Source organism: Rattus norvegicus, chromosome 18 (genome assembly GCF_036323735.1).
Source record: "Rattus norvegicus strain BN/NHsdMcwi chromosome 18, GRCr8, whole genome shotgun sequence".
NCBI lineage: Eukaryota > Metazoa > Chordata > Mammalia > Rodentia > Muridae > Rattus > Rattus norvegicus.
This window is the reverse complement of record NC_086036.1, coordinates 60,912,550-60,927,549: the sequence shown is the minus strand read 5'-3', so window position 1 is coordinate 60,927,549 and position 15,000 is coordinate 60,912,550. Positions and strand designations below refer to the sequence as shown.

The following is a 15,000-nucleotide window of genomic DNA, read 5'->3' as shown; positions in this document are numbered from 1 at the left end:
GGTGGAGTCTTGCTGGAGTCACCGAGAGTGGGCCTTGTTTATTTACAGCTGAATCCTGTTTCTTCCCACCTTCTGCCTCCTGACTGTGTGACACAGTCTCACCAGCTGCTTCATGCTCCGACTTCCACCACCTCCCCACCACGATCAACTTCGTTGGGTTGAAATGTGAGCCTTTCTTCCTTAAGTGGCTTTGGAGAGGTATTTTGTAACATAACAGCAGCCAGACAAATAATTAAAAGGACCGCATGAAGAGCTGCCTGCCCTCTTATTTGTGTTGTGACATAAAATGGGGATTTCATTTTTTGCTAAAACAGTCACACACTGGAGGACTTCCAAAGACAAACTCAGGGTCTATGTACGTGAATTCACATTTAGGTTTATGAACAACCACTTTCTCCAGTGACAGTCTCGAAGTGAAATTCAGGTGAGCTGGGCAGCAAGGAAGAGGCCAGGGCCCTCGGCCGTCTCTCCTACCTCCATGTCGTCCCTCTGCTCGCTGTTTTCTTCATCCTGACCTCCGTTTTTCGGCATGTAGGCCATTTTCAACCTCAAAAACCCCTTGACGCGTGATTTATGACTGCACACAGGAAGAGAACCAGTTGTAAAGGCTATGGCTTGTTTCCGTCCTCCTTGTTTAAGGTGTTTGCTGAAACTGTCCTCAGGGAAACCAATACTACAAACACTTACCCCTACACCCACTGGCAAGACTCATCCCTACACCCACCTGCAATCCTCACCCCTACACCCACCCACAAAACTCACCCTTACACCCACCTGCAAACATCTTCCCTACACCCACCGGCGAGCCTCACCCCTACACCCACCTGCAATCCTCATCCCTACAACCACCCTCAAAACTCACCCTTACACCCACTGGCAAGCCTTACCCCTACACCTACCCACCTTCTAGGTCGCAGGAGAAAATCCTTAAATGTATAGGGTCTCTCCATGGTTGGATCTTCTGTCTAGGGGAAAGAAAAATAAATTAGCAGAAAAGCAACAATTTCCTATTTTTGACACTCATCAGGAATATGAAGGATATATTCTTAGTACATGGCAAAGGTTAAAAAAAAAAAAAAAAAAGAGCTGGCTTGATTCACTGCACATCCTCTAGGCCCGCAGAAGTCTATCTAAGATCCACTAGATGTCACTATCTACATCAGGTTCTAGTAGTCAAGCCCAGCCAGAGACAAATGACAAAATTATAGCCACCATGGCCAAGTATAATTTCTAACTGCAGGGTATGGCCTCAATCTCCCAGAGTCGATTAACTTGGAAAACCGGCGGTCAGTGGTGCCTCATTATCCCTGAAGAAACCTAAACACAGAGTCAAACAGATCGCAAGGCCCAGCCTCGGGCTGCAACTTAATGCTGCATGTGAAAGGATCGAGTCATCAGCCTGACTGAGTCGATACCATCTCCCATACACAGTATCCGGGGAGCCCTCACCCCCATGCACAGTATCTGGGGAGCCCTCACCACCATGCACAGTATCCGGGGAGCCCTTACCACCATGCACAGTATTCGGGGAGCCCTCACCACCATGCACAGTATTTGGGGAGCCCTCACCCCTATGCACAGTATCCAGGGAGCCCTCACCCCCACGGGCTCATTTCATGAATCAGTGAGTGAAACCGGCCTCTGTGTTTCTTAGTCTGTCAACTTGACACAAACTAGAATCATCTGGAAAGAGGAAGCCCCAAGTGAGGAATCACCCCCATCGGATCAGCTTTTTAGCATGTCTGCCCAATATTACTTGATCAATGATTGCTGTGGGAGGGCCCAGCCTCCTGTTGGAAGTACCACCCTGGGCTGGTGGTCTCTGCTTCAGTTCCTGCCCTGGCTTCCCTCTATAATAAACCTCCCCTCCCGACACTGCTTTTGGTCCACGATGTTTATCACAGCAACAGAGAAGCAACCAACAGCACAGCATGAATGCTTATCCGGTAAGATGTTGGGATTCACTTTAACATGCAAAGTTGGTTGGCTAATAAAGCAGGGAATTGGGGAAAAATCTGTGCCGCTATTCTTTTTAAAATGTATATGGTCAAACCTGAAATACTTGATCCTGTCAAATTAATATGCAATCCAAAATATTTGCTTTTATAGGAAGAGAGGCAAACTAAAATACAATGATATATTATGTCAGGAGAATGAAGAGAGTATGTACTTACATTTGAATTCTGTTTATAGCCTTTCTTCCCAATGGCTTTCTGCTCTCTTATTCTCCCCCTTTTCCTGGTGCACATGTATTTGACTGTTTCTGTGCGATGGCCAAAGGACAACCTTGGGCACCGACTGCTTTTTTTTTCCTCTCTCACTGGCCTGATACTCGTTGATTAGGTTAGATACTCATTGATTAGGCTAGTGTGACAGATCAGAAACCCAGGGTGGGGGTGAGAGCATCTTCCTGTGCCTGCTTCCTCACTGTTAGAATTGTAAGGCAGACGGTTATAAACACATGTACACACTACAATGAGTTTTCATTTATTGGCTTTATATTTTTTCCTCAATATTCTTTGGTCATATCCTTTCCTGCTCCCTACAACTCCTCCTAGATTCTCTCTGTTTCTCTTCACACCCAATTCCCAGTTCTGCCTCTCTTAAGAAAGCCCTAAAATCAAAACGAACAAACCCTAAAGACAAAATAGACCAAATAAAGCCAAACCGAACCAAAAATGCACAGAATGTGTTTTGTGTTGGCCAGCTGCTCCTGAGCACGGGCCTACCCTGGAGAGCGGTTGAGATGCCCAGTGTTGCTCCAGTGGAGAAAGCTGGCTTTCTCTTTCCCAGCAGGCGTCACACTTGGCTAGGGGCTGGCTTCAGTCTACTTCCCCTTCCTCAAGCTGGGATCTCTCTTTCCTGGCTTGACCTTGCGCAGGTTTGTGCAAGTTGTTGCTGTGAGTTCGTGTGTGTGTGTGTGTGTGTGTGTGTGTGTGTGTGTGTGTGTGTGTGAGTCCTGTTGGGTCTGGAAGACACTGTTTTCACATGGGCTCCGGGGACTGAACCTGGGTATTTTAGTTTTCACTTCACCCCACTGTGACGATCTCCCTGACAGTGGTTCACACCTGAAGCCTTAGCCATTTCATGAACAGATCATTTCTAACCCTAGCATGGAGCCCATGCACCGACAGATCCTCCTGCCTGACAGTCAGTCAGCTCTGGGTGGTTCTCCTGAGCTACCTCAGGGAGCCCGTCTTAAACGATATGACCTTGTGTTCTATCCCTCTGCTAATCTGTTCCTTACCACTAAAGTCACGTGCTCACTTGTCTATCGGTTTACCATCCTTACTTCTAGGAAGTGAGCCCAGGAGATCAGACCTTGAACTTTTCTCACCACTGATAGCCGGAGACAAGAAAGTAGGTATGTGCAGAAATAGTTGATAAATTCATTTCATCTACAAAAGCTGAGCCCTAAAAATTAACTTTCACTTAAAACACTCAATTACTGTACTCTCTTCGAGTGTCCCCAGGAAGGTAATATGTCAAATGTACTGACATTTGGGGGTTATTTTCTACAAAAAAATTTCCAATACACATCACTTACGATGTAAAACTTGGTAATCGGGAATGTTATTGCTGGGGTCAGTGGCATGGTTTAGCAATTAAAGGTGCTGCCAAGCCTACGGCCCTTAGTTAAATCTCAGGAGTCCACTTGATGGAAGTGAAGAGCCGACTCTTAAAACTTGTTCTTTCAGCTCTGCGTGTACCCGCCCATAGACACATACACATACTCCAACAAATATATGTCTAAAAAACTAGAGAAAGAACACTAATGCCCACAATTCTTCCCTTTCTTCATTCATTTGATAAACAAGTAATTTTAGTCAGTATCAAGGAACAGACATGTGACATCTAGAGTGCCTGGCCTGAGGGTTGTAGCCATATGGGAGGGGCTGCCACAGGAACTAGACTGAACAAATTCAGCAGTATATGGGAAAGACCAACAGCCTACAGGGCTGTTGGAGGGCATTAATGAGGAACTGAGGAGCATCAGAGGGCTCCGGACAATCTTCTGTTCACACATAGAGCAAGAAGCAGACCCCAAATCTATGTCCTGTCTTTACTACATACAAGGCTGGGTGGTCCTTACCTCTGTGGGCTCTGGTGTCCCTGTCTGTAGAATGGGACAGTAATGAGGTCTTCCTGTATTGTGAGGATTAAGCTAAACAGCTGAGAGGGTGCTTTACACAAAGCCCTCACAAGATGACAGGCACAATCCTGCCCACTGTCACCATCGACCAGCTCCACCTTTCACTTCGTCCGGTGTTGCCGACTCAATGCCACTCAATAGGAGGCAGGTGCAAAGTACACCTCACAGAAAATCCTCTAACTCAGCATTTCTTAACCTTCGAGTCATTTGACCTCCACCCCCACCCCCTTCCACAGGGGTCACCTAAGACCATCAAAAAACAGATTATTACAGTTATGAAGTCACAACAGAAATAATTTTATGGTTGGGGTGCACGTCACAAGCAACTGTAGTAAAGGGTCACAACATTGGGAAGGTTGAGAACAGTCGATGTAACACTAACAGGTTTGTTCATCTTAAAGACAGTGTTCCCCAGAGAGAAGGCAGTGGTGAGTCCCAGACTGGAGAACAGACTCACACTTGACCAGACTTTCCTTTCTTCCATTGTTGAGTTTCTCTCTCCCTAACATCTTAGAGTGCACCCTATTTTTTTAGCTTCCTCAAAAAGTAGACCAGAGCAGAGAAAGATGAGCAAAGTTGACAGAGGGATGCTGCACATGGGACCTGGGTGAGGGAGGGCCAGTCTTTTGGATGGTGCTGCCATCTTAAAGGGAGTGGCTATTTTTGTAGAATCCTTGTCTCTATGATAGGTGGTAAATAAATCATCTTGAAGGCATATGTAGGAGAAAGTTGCTAGAGGCCCAGACTTAAAACCTGGTAAAACCCACTGACCGCTCCCAAGCCTCAGGCTCCTGCTGCCTCTGTTGACCACGCTGGAGGAGCGCCCTCAGTCCTGGAGAACCAGTAGCCGGCCTAGCAGTGCCACTTGCTGGATGACTCACCTTCCTCTCAGGACCCAGGCTTCCTCACCTAGAAAACGCCCTCAGGAACAGATGGTATCGACCTGAGAGATCATCATTATCCTGCCAGCAGCTATGAACATAAGAACGTCTACCACCTAGACTGCTTTAGAGGCCACCTCAGCCTCCAGAGAACGCTCCGCTCTAGGAAAGCAGTCAACGCACGCTACACAGCTACAACCTTGGCTGAGACAGAGACATTTGCCTTTCTGCAACAGCTTCTCTCTACCTAGCGCAATGACTGTCCAAGGATGCAGAGAATCTGGAACTGGCAGCGGTAGGGGGGGGACATTAGGGGCTGTGGGGGTGACGGGGAGGCGTGGAAGGGAAGAGGCCGCGGGAGAAGGTTCCAGGGTGCAACGGGAGAACACCTCTCAGAACTTCATCCTGTTATGAGGGATGCCTTTCGGTTATTTTTATCCCTATTCAGAAGGTGCAAGGGACACTATGCCCAGTTTCGATGATGGACTGCAAACGGGCCTGAAATGAGAAGCTTAAAATGACCAGCCATCACACGGAGTCACAGCCGAGGCTGTTCCTGTGGCCCTGTGAAGACAGCAGGAGCCCCACTGGCAGGGAAGCACCAGTGAGCAGCTGGTAGGCGAAAGGACTGTCCTCATTACAGCCTCTCATCTCTGCAGGCTCGGTCCTGCTGCCAGCCTGCATCTCCTAGGTAACAAGTGTGTCACCAAGGCCACAGAGCCTCTGCTCAGGGAACACTGGAACGGCTCTGATGCTCTGGCACAGAGCTAGGTGGCAACCTGGCCTTGTCTCTGAGGGCACTCTCCTCGTGCAGGAAAGCAGGGGCCAGCAAGGGTCCCTAGAGAACTCACCCATCTTCAGATGGGAGGTGGCCACATCTGACGGCAGATTCCCCTCTTAAAGCCTGTCCTTTGGCAATATGTCAGAGCACTGACTGTTACCTTAGCTCTCTGCCCTACACAAACATTCAATCGCCACATTTGCTCTGCCTGAGCCCTCTCCTCAGAGTGCAGTAAAGTAGAAAATAAACCCTGAAGATAAACAGCCAGGAATGGGAGAGAAGGAAGCAGATGTCCCAGCTGCCCCCACAGCTCAAACCTTAGTTCTCGTCCATTCCCTGTCTCCACACAACTGAAACCTGGGAAGTGGGACTACAGCCAGGGCTGAAAGTGAATCAGGATTCTAAAATTACTTTGTTTCATCTCGAAGCCCTTGAGTACAAAGCAGGAGGAACCCATGATCAAAGGAGGTGATTCTGGTTGCTACTGTCACTGCCTCCCTCGTCTGCTCTGGGATAGCAGGCGGTGACCACCCACCATGCATAGCAACTTTGTCCCAACTCCCCTGCCCACCTCTTGGCTCTCAGCACGTCCCCATTTCTCTCCTGGCAATCTGCCAATTTGGACGGATACAGAATGGCCACTGCTCAATTAATCCTTGTGCCCAGCTATTAGCAATGGTCTGTGGCAGAGACATGGGTTCCACAAAGTGGAAGTTTGTACCTCTATGCTTATACACCAGCAGGGGATACACTGGCCCTCCAAATTGCCCCGATGACAGGGAGTTGGGGGGGGGGGGGCTTCTCTGGGTCAGAGAACTGATGTGGCAAATGGACACAGGAAAGCAAGCCCAAGACTCCGAAGGCGAGGTTTGAGATGGCAAATGGCCAGGATCTGCCAGTAATGGCTGGGACTGGCTGTCAGCGATGAAAAGGGCTTCAGCTGGTAGGTCTACATTATTTCTCTCTCAAAACCACATTAAGTACATAAAATGGGACATTCAAGTTATTGCAAGCAAGTTCATAGCCATTTATACTAAGGTCACTTCTCCTGTCCCCTTGCCATCAAATCCCTGATTTCCAAAGAGCTTTCTGCTACACTGGGCATCCAGAAGGAGCCCGAGACAACACTTCCTTAAGAATAAAGATGTAATATCCTAATTAGTAAGACAGCAGCTCATTACTAGTTTGAGATACAGTAATAAGGAACGTACTTATTCAGTATGAAATCACTTTTATTGTTTCTGATTAATTTGCTTTGAAGTCTATTGAATCAAACCTCGGGCAAACACTGCATGTTTTCTCTCATTGTGGTGTCTGTGAGGAGAAACGGGCCAGCGCATGGGAATGGAGAGAGTAGTGGAGTATGGGGAGGGACTACACCTCTCCGAGCACATCACATCATATGTCCTTATAGGGCATGCAAGATGACTCAGTGGGTGCAGGCGCAAGCTGCCACGGCTGATCGCCTGAGCTCAGTCCTCACGGCCAACATGTGGAAAGAGAGACCGTTTATTTTCTGACCTCCATTTACATGCCACGACAGAAGCATGTAACACCAAGCACAATGAAGAATAAATAGAGCATAACAATACTACTTTAAAAACTGAATATATGTGTATATATGTGTATATATATGTGTGTATGTGTGTGTATGTATATATGTGCATATATATATATATATATATATATATATATATATATATATAAACATGGAGGAACAGGTAATTAAGTAGTCAGTCAATCTGGATTTGGAAAAAAAACCCAATTTATTTTTATTCCTATGATCTTAATTTTGAAGGCTTTTATTATTATCTAAATTAAATACCTTGGTATAATTGTATGCATAATTACAGAGAAATGATGTGAAGTGAGAGGGGAAGAAAGAAACTGACAAGCCTTTCTGACAGGTTTTAGGATCCCCAACCCACGGTTGCCCCAGTAACAGAAAGTATGACCTAGGGAAAAAGGGAATGAGAACCGTGTTTGATCCAAAGCGGGGAATTCTGGCCTAATTTTCCAAAGTGTCATCTGGTATTAATAGCCACTTGCCAAAGTGGCTTATGTCTGATCCTTAATGAAAATAACAAACACTTGTAAGTGGGCTCTGTTACCACACCAGCTGTATTTCAAACCCTCGTCACGTGGCTGCTGTAACACCAGCACCGAGCTCCACCAGCACCGAGCTCCACAAGGGGGACTGTGCTTCGTTGACTCATCTACAAAGACCAGAGTCCCACTTATCAGCAAATATCTGTTCAAGGAATGAATTCTCCAGCTGCTACTGAGGTTACACTGTCAATTAATAACCATATACTCAATCAGGCCCCTTAGCCCTTAAAAAGGCTAGGAGGAGCAGCTGTTGGGGCCACTGTCCCCCACATGCCAGCTCTCCATGGGCCTTCTGCATCATGTAAAGATTTTTTAAAAATCTTTACCTTTGTGTGTGTTTGCCTGTATGCGTGTGTGTGTGTGTGTGTGTGTGTGTGTGCGTGTGTGCGCGCACGCGCGCTTGTGCACATGAGTGATCACAGAGGCCAGAAGAAGGACTCACAGTCTTTCAAGTCAGCGTTGTAGGCTGTTGTGAGGCACCTGACGTGGGTGCCGGGAGCCTAAGTTCTGGTCGCCTGTTCATAAGAACAGCAAACACTCTTAACCACTGAGCCGTCTCTCAACCCCAACCTTCTTTATGAGTAATAATTATTAGGTCGACTGAAAGATTTTTCATTGTCTTAGCTTCTCTTACCTAAAGTGGGATACTTCTGACAAATGTTGGACCTGTAGGCCACATATATAGTCTAACGGTGAAGAGACTCTGGCCGGCTTGGGCATGGTGAGTGTAGCTCTGGTAGGCTCTGCCCTTCTCCCAATCCCCCTACCTTGCTAAAACCATTAGATGGCCTTCCTAGAGTTAACCACCAACGTCTGTTCCCATGTTTGTTCACTTCGTCCTCCTGAGGCTGACCGCCGAGGTCCAGCTATCAAAGTACTGAACTCCAGCAATGGAAAGCCCACCTTGGCTCACCTGATTAACATGGCCAATTAAAATTAAACACCTCGTCCTAACATGGGATACCCTCGGACCTTTATAAACCGCAATTTTCCTATGTGCCGTGTCTGTCTCTGCCCTATCCAGAGGCAGGCCTTTGTCCTGTTTCCCTCAGGGAAATTCCCTTCCCCAAGTCCCTTGCTCCCTTTCTCCCTCCCCTTTTCTCCCTCTTCCTCTATCTCCTGTCTTTATCCTTCATTCCTGCCCTCTGCCCCTCTGAGGCGAACGAATCTCTTTTGTGAGGAGAGCCTGTTCTGAGAACTTGGTCTTGGGGGTCCTGAGCTGACATCTTTTCAGTAACAGCCATCAAGATGAGACATCCATGATGCACTCCACAAACAGACTGGACACAAACAGCGCATCTGCACCTTGCATTAGCACACAGGAGGAACATCTGTGCACACGCGTAGTAGTACTTCAAATCCAGGCTCTCAAGGCCAAGTACATAATACACTTGGCTTCTGCTGCTGCATAGACCACAAGGGGTCCACCTTCCCCTCCCCTGTCTTCTTCGTATCCTTGGCGGTGGCTCACGTGGGCTGCCCGAGTCCACTGGAAAACGCAGGTATTTACATTATAATTCATTACAGCAGCAAAATTACAGTTATGAAGTAGCAAGGGAAATAATTATATGGGTGGGGGTTACCACAGCACTGTATGAAAGGGTCGCAGCATCAGGATGTTGAGAACCACTGCTTTATTGGGCTTATGGTGCTGTACCAGGCTTCTCTCTGGGTATTTCTATGACCAGAAGAATGTCCTGTTTATTCTGTGGAACCTTAAAAAAATTCTTAGCATATATTAATTACATGAAATTGACTTTCACTGTGCCCCTTTCATATATTCATATGATGTATTTTGATCATGTAATGATCTTCTTAATGAGCTGGTTTCTGTTCTCATGTTGGGGCTTGATAGCACTGACTTCTTTGAAAGTTTACCCTGGTTATCACTCAAAATCCCAAAGCCCAATTATTCCCTGTACTGAATTGGTCTTTAAAGAACACTCCTCTACTCGCTGGAAGCATGCCGCCTTTTAAACCAGCCACCCCTAAATCACACAAAAAGAGGGCAGCCTGGAGAAAGGTGGTGGAACTTACACTTAGAGCTCTTTTTGTTTTCCTTTGAGGTGGGGGTGTCAGAGTCCCACCCAGGACCAAACTTAAAGAGATGACTCACCTCTGCCTCTCAGATGCAGGGATTAAAGGATGTGCATTGTTTTTATCCTTTAAGGATATAAAACAAACAAACAAACAAACAAACAAACAAACAAACTGAAAAACAAAAGCCACAAATGTGTTTGTCTTTGTGCATGTGTCTGTGTATATGTCTGTGCATGTGCCTGTGTGTGTGCAAGTGTCTGTGTATGTACCTGTGTATGTGCGTGTGCTGTGTCTGTGTATGTGCCTGTATGTGTGTATGTGCATGAGTCTGTGTATGTGCCTGTATATGTACATGGATCTGGGCGTGTGCCTGTATATATGCATGTGGATGTGTCTGTGTCTGCACAGGTGTCTGTGTCTGTGCAAGTGAGTGCCCCAGAAGATGTCAGGACCCTTGGTGCTGGACTTAACAGGTGGCAGTGAGCCACCGCACATGGGTAATGTGCTCTGAACTCAGGTTGTTTGGAAGAATGCAGCAAATGCTCTACGCCATTTCTCTAGCTCCTCACTTAACGACTCCTACAGACTATGCGCCAACACTTTCCCTGGACACACGGATGGTTCTTTAGGGAAAAGAGTGGCTGGGGACGGCCACATGAAAAGCAGCCAATTGATCAACCTTGTCTCAAAGCATGATTTTCCAGTTTTAACCTGAGGAGCATGACAGACAGGGAAACTTACCAAGTCAGGACTGTCTGGAGCTTTCTGAACGAACTAGTTTTGCATCAACTCGACACAGGCTAGAGTTATCAGAGAGGAGGGAGCCTCAACTGAGAAAATGCCTCCCTGAGATCAAGCTGCAGGCAAGCCTCTAGAGCCATTTTCTTAGTCAGCAATTGATGGGGCCCAGTCCACTGTGAGTGGGGCCATCCCTGGGCTGGTGGTCCTGGGTTCTATAAGAAAGCAGGCTGAGCAAGCCAGGGGGAGCTGCCAGCAAGCAGCACCCCTTCTGTGGCTCCAGGGTCCTGCCCTGCTTGAGTTCCTGTCCTGACTTCCTTTGGTGATGAACTGTGATGCTGAGGTATACGCCGAGTCATCCTTTCCTCTCCACAGTCCTGGTGTTTCCTCACAGTAATAACAATCCTAGTTAACACAGTTTTCCATGCAGCTTCTGAGACACTCAGAGACTCTCAGGAAGACCTGGAAAGAGTCACCCGGTTTGGGGCTGGAGGGACACAGCTTAGTGGTTCAGGATGCTCCCTGCTTTATCAGAGGACTAAAGTCTGCATCTCGGCGCCCACATGGGGTGGCTCAGAGGCAGGCTCCAAGGTTGCTGGACACCATGTTCCAGCATCTGTGGGTATGCACTCTTGCCATTTACCTCATGTTAAAAAAAAAATCTTAAAAAAATTCCCAGGTTTCAGGTATGGTTTTCATAGAAGCTCCATGCAGTACATCCACAGGTCCTGGTGCCTGAGGTCCAGTTTCGTACTTAGAAACACACATCTTAATGCACTTCCTAAAGTCTCTCTCCCTTAGCTGACATCCCAAGAGAGAGTGGCACGGCTTTCGCCATTGCATTGCTTCCCAGTGCATCTGCAGAGCCTCCCTGGTCTTTCCTAACACTCACCGTCAGAAACAGCACCCCCCCACCCCGTTTCCACACAGCAGGTTTCCACACACACCAGTCACTTTAGTTTATAGACTATTTATGCTATGTGCTTGCACAAGGATTGAAACACACGATGCCCTTGTAAGGCAGAAGTATTTGATTCTCCTCTCATAGCCGCTACTTCTGACACTTTGAGCTGCTTGAGGGTGGGGGTGGGGGTGGGGGGGACATGGCCTGGAGGGGGGGTGAAACAGTCTTAGGGATGGCAGCTGCCATCCATTTACACTGACGTAGGATGCAGGTGACTGACTCTCCAAACCTCAGTCACAGTCCACAGCCCTCACTGTTTCCTCACTGAGCAGGGAGGAAGGGAGGCGGAGCTCTGGAGACTAACCTGGAACATTCTGAGGTGAGGGTGGCACTGTCGGTGAACAAGCACACCCACAACCAACAGAATCTTCTTTTCCACCTCCCAGCAGATGGACCGCTGTAAACATACAGACTGGGAAACAGCAGCCTGTGCAGTGCGATTATTTTAACCAAAGGGGAAGTGACCGCCAAGCCATACCAAAGGCTACATGGAAACAAAACCCAGGGCTTTAAGATGAACGTGGACAGGAGAAAGTAGCTATTTCATAAGGGGCAATGGTTACAGGTGGAGGAGCAGAGAAGAGAGGTGAGCCGGACACGCTGACAAGAGCAGTCATGTGATTCAGATGGGGACTTTCACAGCCAAGTTGACCTCTATATGACCCCTCCAGAGGGCCACCTTCTAGCAAGAGCCATGGCCAGAGCATATGCTCCTGTCTCAGTCCCGTTATCATGTCCGGCATACTCTACAGACACACGGTGGAAATCCCTGAAACCTCCGACCCCCGCATGCAACCCAGAGTCTGGAGCTGTCCTTACCGGAAGGTGACTAAGAGGCACGTCCACCTGGCCCAGAAAGTCGTCTCGTGTCTGTGAAGAAGAAAAAGCGTTAATGTTTCCATCTGTAACCCGAGTGGCTGAAGTTTTGTAAAACTGCACAGAGAAGAGAGCAGTCCAGAACCTGGGATGGGTGCAGCAAAAGGGGGCGGGGACGAAGGCAGCCAGCCAAGATGAGGCCCCACGATGTCACCAGCAGACCGGGAAGTGCAGCTCCAACATTTGATCTTTAAGTGACTGACACTCTGTGCCTACCCCCAAAAGCAGGGCAAGGAATCCTCTTGTAGGGCTGGGAGCATGTGGCCAGTCAGGAAAGAGGAGTGTATAAGGCCATTTAGGGTTTGGGGGCAGAGTTGGACACAGCTTAAAAAGAAGGCAGGACAGAAATGTTTGGAACATTTCAACACGTACTTATCCTGCCATAAACTCAAGAGCTTCCCGAGAGCTCAGAGTCTGAAGAAGCATGGTTACTAATACATCTTATAAACTGTGGGTCGTAAAAAGGGGGAAAAATGCTATGACTCCCCTGCCCCCATCCAATCAGTATGTTACTGGAGAATCCATGTCTTGGGAGGAAGTCTGTAACTTTGGATATGCTGTATTCCTTGCTCTCCTGACCTACCACACAGCATGCTTCTTTAGGTCTTAAATGGGACCAATGTGGCTTTGGTTATCGGATTCACTGATCCAATCTCAGACTTTGGGAGTCACCCAGAGAGTCAGAGCTCAGGGCCAGGCTCTAGCCTAGTGTGCCCAGCAGCATGCTCTACACACCCTGCGGTCCAGAGGGCTATAGATCAGTGGGCACACACCAGATCAAAACAACTGCCTCCCCCCACAGTTGTTTATACCTCATGAAAACAAATGAATGCTAGAAAATTCTTTGCATAGGGTGCCACAGCTATATGAAAAAACACCGACCCCCCAAAACAAAAAACAAAAACCAAGCAGACCTAGAGAACCTTATCTGCACTGGGTTGGTTTACTGAGAAATATTCCAGTTTACAGATGCTACTTCTCCCATTTAGTGGGACGGCGGGGCCACAGGAACAGGGTTTATGGAAATGATTTATTCCAAGCTTGGGTATTTCCTTCTAGGTAAGATTAAAAGTGGGATTAGCTGGAGAGCCAACTTGTCTCCTCCGAATGATGCATGAAGGATAAGGGAAACTCAGCACTGGTCAGATGTGTATGAAGACCGAGAGTCACCTCAATGTTTGCAGCTCCGTGTATGCATGCACGCTCTGCACTTGTGTGCACGCACCTGGGCCACATGATGAGGGGAGACCGGAGGGAGGTGTCACTCCTCGGGCTATCCTGTTCTTTGAGATAGGGTCTCTCACTGCGGTGGGGCTCACCGTGCATGCTAGGCTGGCCGGCCAGAAGGTCCTATAGATCCACCTGTCCCTGCTTACCCAGTGCTAGATTACAGGACATACCCACCATCCCGGATCTATACATGGCCTCTGGGGCTTGGACTCAAGTCCTCATTCACACCTGATGAATGTTCTATTGACTGAGCTCTCTCCCCAGCTACCAATGCTTTTGAGGAATTTTCGGTTCTTGCATTTTCTTAGCTACGATCCCACGTGGGATCCTTGACCAGCAGAGGCTGGAAGGGAGGTGCCGACACGTTCTGTCCAGGCAGCAGTCAGCAGAAGGCCTGGAAAATAACGGGCAGCGCTTCTGCCCAGCTTGCAGTCCCATCTGCAGCCACCCCGACGCATACCGATGACAGTTGTATAAGGAACTATGGAGCGGGTTTACTTGTTCTCTACTTGGTCAACAGTATAAACTCTGGAGCTGTATGAATGTCGGTTAACTGTACAACAAACCAACACACAAAAACGAAATAGATTCGTTGACTATCACCCACAATTGTGCATTCGAGAAGAGCAGTAATGCCATTTGTGGCTTCCTCTCCCCTCTCACCCAACTACTGATACTCGAAAGACACAGAACCTGGTCATCAGGGCACAGGGGTATCTAAAAGGCAACTGGTGGATTGTGAATTTGAATGTGGTTTAGCAAAAGCTCTGGATCAATCTCTGCGAGCTCTCCAAGTTTTGCTGGAAAAGACATTAGTTTCAAACTGACTGCATGAGCTCAGCCCTAGCCAAATGGTAAAAGCCAAGTAGCCAGTCCTGACGGTGGTGGCAGCAAAAGGCTGGGTTGGGCAAGCTGCAGAGGTGGGCACTTGCACCCGAGTGCTGTATGACCAGCCGGAGGATTGAGTCCCTGCCTGGGCAGGAGCTTCCTGAGTCCATCCCAACCTACACTCTTAATCCAAGTAAGTGCTGGAGAGCCAGACAAGTACACACCAACTCAGGGCTTCTCTTCGGGTGTTGCATCTGAGTTGAGGGGACTCTCATGGCAATACGGTTTGGAGTGACGTTTGCGGTTTCCCTGGACGTGCTCCCTTGGCACGTCATTCCATGCTACCTCATTATCAATTTGTTTACTTGAATTCTCCAAGGCGTGCCAGGCTGGGAGATCT

The 15,000-nt window shown here is 48.0% G+C and overlaps 1 protein-coding gene across 19 annotated transcripts in view; it reads right to left on the bottom strand.

The window, feature by feature from the left end:
- Positions 1 to 15,000, bottom strand: part of Nedd4l (NEDD4 like E3 ubiquitin protein ligase) — a 332,907-nt gene that overhangs the window by 69,275 nt on the left and 248,632 nt on the right. For 18 of the 19 annotated variants that reach the window (XM_063277199.1, XM_063277201.1, XM_039096679.2 and 15 more), the window contains 3 exons: positions 12,486 to 12,536; positions 904 to 965; positions 475 to 577 (listed from right to left, as the gene is read on the bottom strand). In XM_063277199.1, coding sequence (XP_063133269.1) covers positions 475 to 577; positions 904 to 965; positions 12,486 to 12,536 — 216 coding nt within the window. The remainder of the gene's footprint in view (positions 1 to 474; positions 578 to 903; positions 966 to 12,485; positions 12,537 to 15,000) is intronic. The other variant, XM_063277200.1, reaches the window with a different exon arrangement.